Here is a 7,475-nt window from a genome sequence, read left to right on the forward strand (position 1 = left end):
TAACACAAAGAAGTGAAAAGTCCGCAAATTTAGTGACATAGATCTAGACTCTAGATCTACGGTATATCCAGTGAAGATAATTTGCATACTGCCGCGAAAAGTCCGCAAATTTTAGTGACTTAGATCTAGACTCTAGATCTATGGTATATTCAGTGAAGATAATTCGCACACAGCCGCGAAAAGTCCGCGAATTTTAGTGAAATTATATATAGACTCTAGATTAACTATAAAGCACTAGAATCTAGTGAAGATAATTCTCACACAGCCGTGAAAAGTCCACAAAATTTAGTGACTTAAAGTCCGCGAATTTTACCGAATTAGCTTTAGAGTCTAGATCTTCTGTAAATTTAGTGAAGATAATATTCACACAGTGAAAAGTCCGCGAATTTTCGTGACTTTGATGTAGACTCTAGATTTACGCTAAATCACTAGAATATATATAGTGAAAATATTTCTCTGAAAAGTCCGCGAATTTTAGTGACTTAGATCTAGAGTATAGATCTACTGTAAATTCAGTGAAGATAATTCTCTCACAGCCGTGAAAAGTGATTAGTGATTTAGATCAAAAGAGTCTAGATCTACTGTAGATTTAACGAAAATATTTCGCATACAGCTATGAAAAGTCCGTAAAAATTATTTCACTCATAAAAGCCAGGGAAACTAGGCCTATATGGTTGAAAAAGATTCTGCTAGGAAAAAAAACGTGAATAGGTCTAATCCCCCCCCCCCCCCCCCCCCCCCAAACCCAAAAGCCATTTTTTAGTAAGCAAATGTCAACTAAACATTCAAATAGGCCAATATTACCCTATATATTACTGGCTCTGTTTATGAAAAGGATTTAAGTTAACTAATAAAAGAATAAAACATTACCTCAAATGCACACCATGACTCTAGTATCTACATAGGAACTAAAAATGTACATTTCCATCACAGAGAAGATAAATCATGAATAAGGCATCTCTAAGAATGCTTCTTATTTTAAAAAAATAGAAAAGTAACCATTTGTAATGTTTTTAAATAAATCTTTGAAAAAAAAAGTTTGTTTGAGGTTTTGGGATGACAGTCAAGTTGTTACTTGATTAAAAGATAACTTTCATTACATTTTCTGTGGACATACAACAGCTGATAACATTGTTTCTGTGGCATATTGGCAAGATATTTATTATTTTAAAAATCAAATAACAATAATTGATTTGATAAATGCTTAGTTATGTGTATGTTTTACTATGTATCACACAAACGGATAGGAAACACACACACACATCATACATTTCATCTTTAAAAAACCTCCTAAAATCTCCTAAAATTTTGTCATGGAAAAGTGCTACTAACCCTGAATGTAATGTGTCATAACACTCTAACCAGGCTTAAGTTCACTATATCTCAGAAATAATTTAAAATTGTTATTACATTTTGGCATTGTCCACGAGAGAAAAAAAATATGATTAATTTGTGTTCTTTCTAAAAACATTAGGTTGTACAGAATATACAAGATCAAACAAGATTTGTTGTTGAAGGAATGAAAGGTTGGTTCAACTTGTAAAACTTCAGTAGATAATGTATATTTTTTAAAACTTAGAAATAATTGTGCAAACAAGCAGGCCTACTCAATCTGAAAGTCTTAAGATATGTAATGCAAATGAAGTTTTTTGTGTTAAAGCCATTGTTACCCAGTGACCAACCTCTTTTGAGTCATATTTCATATGAAAATTTATATTGCTTACTCCCACATAATTACTGAGTAAAAAAAATGTTCATTCTACAATGCATTTTTTGGGTACCAAAGGCGAACAACTGTTTTCAAAAGCCTAAATCTGTATCACATAATAGAGTTGGTGTAATAAACTCACTTGGAAAAAAAACACATTTCTTCCTTGTGACAAACCATAATAATCCATTAAGAAACAGGTTATATCTATCACACTGTAGGCTATTGAACCAGTTTATGAAGCTGACATTTCCTGAGTGCCCCAAACGCCTTTATCTCAGCACTTATGGCTTAAACACCAAGTCGAGCTAACATACTATGGCTATGCAAAGCAGTTTATCATAGTTTTTTCTCAACTCAATAATGTCTTTTGCGTCAGGATGCATTGTTTTAATTGGATGCCTAATGCAGTAGGATGTAACAAGAAGTTAGCAGCAGTTTTTCAACTTTCATATAAGAAGAGCTCATTATGTTTCATTCAAAACAAGAACCCTAGCGTGATGAAGTTTTAAATGTCCTGATCTGTATAGCATTTTTTACAACGAAACTGATGATATTGCAGTGTAAAAGCCCTACCCAGGAAGTTTAATAAATTATGAGCTTGTATTTATTCTAAAAGTATTAAAAGTATATATTTTATTCAGCTATTTTTAAAAAATCCTTTCTTTTGTATTATATTAATTTTTTTTAAAGAATTGTTTCCTCTTTAGAGTTACCTTTCTTTGTTTAGACTTTTAAGAGTAGGTTTTTCAAACAGTAAATAGGTGCTATTGGGTTTCTGTTTGCTAAACGTTAGCAACAAACCAAAAAAAAAAAATCCATAAGAAATGAGATACTTTTGACCATTATCAAGGAAACTAAAATGAAGACACATTTTTTAATAGTCTTAAAACAAAACCTTCCTGTAACAAAGGAAAAAGGAGTAAAGAAAATGATGGAGGAAAAAATACAGGGTTTAGTGAGAATTTAAGATAAAAAGATGAGAAAGTATTTCAAGGAAAGAACAAATTCAATGCAAACTATTGCTAGTCTTTTAATATGAGGTGGCTAGACTTTAATAAATTGATTTTTATTTATTTCTACATAGATTTTTCTTACAATTTCCGGTATGTTTTGTTCCACAGATGAACATGGTGACCAGTACAAAATACTTTTAAAAACTTTAGATCAGTAAATGGCATTTTGTTGTAAACATGTTATTTGATGTTAAAAACTGTGTGAAGATTAAAACTGTGGTGTAAGGATGTGCCTACAGCAGTTTTAGTGATAGAAACATACCTACCAACTTTCAGGATAGAAACAGAAACATACCTACCAACTTTTAGGATAGAAACATACCTACCAACATTCAGGATAGAAACATAACTGTGTTATTTCTCATTGTTTGCTTAGGAGGTGAACACAAAAGTGTGTTGTTCTGAAAAAGGGCTGCAGAATTGGTACCTAAAGTGATGATTAGTTAAAAACTTGTTGAAATTTAGGCTCAAATTCTTAGAGGAAATTGGTAGAGACCCTCTGACTGCAGCCCTTCTTATAGAGATCTTTTTTTCTTTACACTTTTACACTTTCCATCTTACTTGTAACTAGTGTAAGGATTAAAGAAAAACCATTATGCTTAGAATTAACTTTATACAGATTGCACATGACTTTTTTTTTTTTTTTTGGGTGTCTTTTAAAATCGTTTCAGTTTCATACTAGTTTTGATGCAATAATTATGTCCTTTTAATATAAAAAGAAATGTATTAAAATTAAATAAGAAATTCAAAAATTGTGCATAAATCAACACAAAGGATTATTATTTATTTTGTTGTAAAAATAAATGTATGCACAATTTTGATATTTCCATTCTTTTTAAATTGTGTTTACTACAATTGTTCTTTTTCTATTTTGACAGACAATGGGATGTTCATTATTTTTTTGATAGCACAAGTAGACTAGGCGCCTTCTGTATAATGTAAATTCTTTGCATTGGAAACTCTATTGTTAAGTATAACTTATATGGCACTAGGCATTAAGAAAACATAGCATTTAGTTTCGCTGACATCTTTTTTTTTTTGATGCGTTGTTGAAATGTTTAAAACTGAAACATGCAGTGTTTTCCCTCCAGCCCCTTTCTGTTCATGTAAATAAATGTAAAGGCATGGAGACGAGGCATTGTCTAATTTGTCATTCCAAATAGATTTTGACATAGTAGAGATCTCAGCTTTGTTTTGTGCACAGTAGGTGCTGCATTTGAAGTTTGTTTTATTCTCAACATTGGTTGGTTGTATAGTTCATAGTGTGTGTGTGTGTGTGTGTGCAGGATCAAACAATGTTCATTTTGTGATTTTTATGTGAGCGTACTTACATGGTGGTTGAAATGACCTAGATAGTTGTCCAATTCTTATAGCTGTATTACAAAAATATTGTATGTTGACAAACATAACTATTGTTTTAGTCTTTCTCTAGGAATTTTTTTTAGACTTTTTTTCATGTTAAATGCTCTGTATAAAAGTGTATTAAAATTGAGAGTTGTAAATATATACATTAAAAAAAAAAAGGTACCTTTAATTACAGTCAATGTATGAAATTATTAAAGATAATTAATTGTGAAGTATGTATTTTAAGATCCAAAGATGTATTAGCTAAAAGCTAAGGGAACATTGTATGAAAAATAGGCCTACATCTAGGTATGAATGAAATGTTTGAGATCCAAAATCAAGTGTGATAACTTGTTTGCTAAACTTCACAAGTATGTTTGTGTGGCTCATAGAATGCTTTGCTCATTGTATGGATGGTTCAGTCAAGATTTGTTCATACTTTTATTGTGTATTGTTACTGCTGAACTATTTGGCTGGAATGACTTTGTTCATTTTGGTGGTGTTGAGGGCCAAGTTTTTTTAAAGTCTCTTTTTGTGTGCATTTTTAAACAGACCAAATCCATTCATTGCAAAACATTTCCTCCCCCCCCCCCCCCTCCCTGTATGCTACTCAATTGCTGGATTTGCATTGTTTGTTTGAAATAAAGGCTCATTTCATCCCCTCTATTTTTGTCCCATTCCTCTCAAAAAGGTTCAAGGTTTGGGGCACACCCCTTCCTGGTTATTGAAGCTGTACAACTTTTCTTTGAAACAATGCACTGTATATTTACTGTTTTGAACTATGTACAGTGTTTATTTTTGTTTAATTAAATGTTAATATAAAGACCCTACTCTAAGCTATAGCTGTTATTATCAATAGTTTGCTAGGATTGTATAATGATTTTATGTAAAGGAGCAAGTTGTAGTGAAATAGAGATTGTTTCAAAATATATCATTGCTTACAAAGTTTTAGAAAATCCAAATAATAAATTTAGCAGCTTGAAATATTTCAGGTGTTTTTTTTTTCACAATAGTCAATGGAAATTGAAAGCATCATTTTTTTGGGGAGTCAGAAAAAAAAAGGGGGGGGGGAATAGAAAGATTTTATCTTTAGTTATGAAATTTTACATGATAGCTTGTTTATCTCTGTATCACTCTTAAAATTAAACATTTTTTTCATTGATTGGGGCATGGTGGCTTAGTGGAAAAGCATTTGGCTTCCAAATCTTGGTGAAGCCTGAGATTTTGAACTTTCAGGGCACCTCTGAGTGCACCCAACTCTAACAAGTACCAGAAATACATTGGGGAAGTAAAGCAGTTGGTTGTTGTGCTGGCCACGACACCCTTGTTAACTGTCGGCCATAGAAACAGATGAGCTTTACATCACCTTCCCCAGACAAATTGCAATATCTGAAAGGGGTACTTTAATTTTTTTTTTTATTTGTGATGCGTAAATTAGCTTGAATCAATTTTAAAACATATTTTGACTTTTCTTCTAGATCCAGTAATCACTCAGTGCTGAAATGTCATATGGCAAACCTTGTCTTATATTGCTAATTGCTAACTACATTTGTTCTGGTGCACATTGCCTTGGAGGCCTGTGTTGGGCGAGACATATAGTGTGTGTCCTGCACATGGTGTTCAATTATAATGTGTCCAGGCTACAGTGTTATATGTAGAACCTATTTCAATAGCTGTAATTGTTTTTGTAATCTTCAAAAGGTGACACTGTTCTGTGTAAAGCTGTGACCTGCCTTTCATGTCTTGTTACTTTGATGCATTAGAAAGCAAGAGAATTTAAACCAGGAGGCTGATTAGTGGAACATTGCCAGTTGTAGAAAATATACTCTTTTTAGTTTCCTTTTACATTTGTATACTCTTATAACTCTACTTAAAAATAAGTTTTGAAGAGCTTCAAACTGAACCTGTTATAGATGAAATAAAAAGTTGAGGCATGGGACAAGAAATGATGAACTGATTTTAGTCTCTCCATAAGTGTAACCATCAATGATACCACAGAGGCTTAGACCATTTCCTGCTATCATGTTGTAAGGTCAAACAAAAGAGACCCTCTTTGGGTTTGATATTTCAATTTGGATAAGATGTTCAATGTTCATTCTGAAAGCAATGACAAAATGTCATTGGAGGCTTTTTTGTTGTTTCTTCTTGACACACTTGTTTCCCTGGTGTTGTGTGTGGACATAAATAGATTCTTAAACTTTTAGAAATAAATATCCAATTTGGTTAAACAAAAAGATATAAGGATGTACCAGGAACTAGGGAGAAAAAGAGAAAACTAGAGAGAAAAAAAATTACAATGCTATGTCATGGCAACTTTTAATTATGGAAGCATTAGAAATTAAAAACGTGCATAGGATAACAGAGAGCCAAAGGGTGTCTTAGAAAATAAAATGTACAAAGAATAACATAGCCAGAGGGTGTCAGACTTGCTAACAACTTGCTAATACACTGTCGTAGAAACAAGGTGATGAGTAATTTACATGACTTGATAAGTTTCTCTTCTGACCTTTATTTATTCTTATTGTCATTCTTTTACAACTATAATAACCCATTACGCGCACAAACATGTAGTTTAGACCAGCTTCAATTTGATTGTGCCTTTTATTATCAACAAAGTAGTGTTCACTTTGAGTAGTCCACCCCCATAGTGTCCTTAGGACATGTGCAAGACTTGAACCAGCCAACACTTTTCATTTGTCTGTTTGTTAGTGGTGTTAATGTAAATAGTGGATCTTATGACACATGGAATGAAAATAAAGCAAATATTTACAATGAGTTCTGCTTTGTGTAGTCTCTAGTTTTGTCATGTGTGTGAAATGTTTTTCCCGTCTACGTTAAAGATAAAATGACTTAAAAGTGTGCCGATGTGCCCTCCAAAAAATGTCCTATCTCTTGAAACCTTAGCCTTAGGTTAATTATAGCCAGTTAATGTGATGATTGCATTTAAAAACAGTTATTTAGGGCGGTCAGTTAATACATAGTATGACAATTATTGTGGTAAACGAATTTAAATCTGGATTAGGGCAGCCAGTTAATGAACCGAGTGATAAACTCAATTAAAATTTGTTGATTAGACCAGCCAAATAATATACTGTGTTCAATGTTTATACGATTTTAATTACCGGTATGTTATTACTACAACTAAACTTGACGCCAATACCAGTTCTTCCACTATTTGTCAAATTTAACAGCTTTCGTCACTTTACAGTATTGAGGAGCTCTTCCATTTTGCCAGCCCTGAGTGTTGACATGTAAAACTACAAACTCATTTGTCTTCTTTCTTGGTATCCAGTACCTAATATTTCTCTGTAGCATTTACATGATTGTGTAAACATGAATGAATGAAATTGCAATATGAACATGGAGGATTACGTTTAGAATATTTAGCTTGTTGGCCATTGCACAGG

At 32.5% G+C, this 7,475-nt stretch overlaps 1 protein-coding gene across 2 annotated transcripts in view; it reads left to right on the plus strand.

Annotated features, from left to right (window-relative positions):
- LOC106079460 (transcription factor CP2-like) overlaps positions 1-6,843 on the plus strand; it is a 39,596-nt gene extending 32,753 nt beyond the window's left edge. The window contains exons 17-18 of one of the 2 annotated variants that reach the window (XM_013240628.2): positions 1,475-1,526; positions 2,833-6,843. In XM_013240628.2, the coding sequence (XP_013096082.1) occupies positions 1,475-1,526; positions 2,833-2,882 (102 nt within the window). In that variant the 3' untranslated portion in view covers positions 2,883-6,843. The remainder of the gene's footprint in view (positions 1-1,474; positions 1,527-2,832) is intronic. The other variant, XM_056004974.1, reaches the window with a different exon arrangement.
- Positions 6,844-7,475: the final 632 nt, after the last annotated feature.

Source organism: Biomphalaria glabrata, chromosome 11 (assembly GCF_947242115.1).
Source record: "Biomphalaria glabrata chromosome 11, xgBioGlab47.1, whole genome shotgun sequence".
In the NCBI taxonomy this organism is placed as follows: domain Eukaryota; kingdom Metazoa; phylum Mollusca; class Gastropoda; family Planorbidae; genus Biomphalaria; species Biomphalaria glabrata.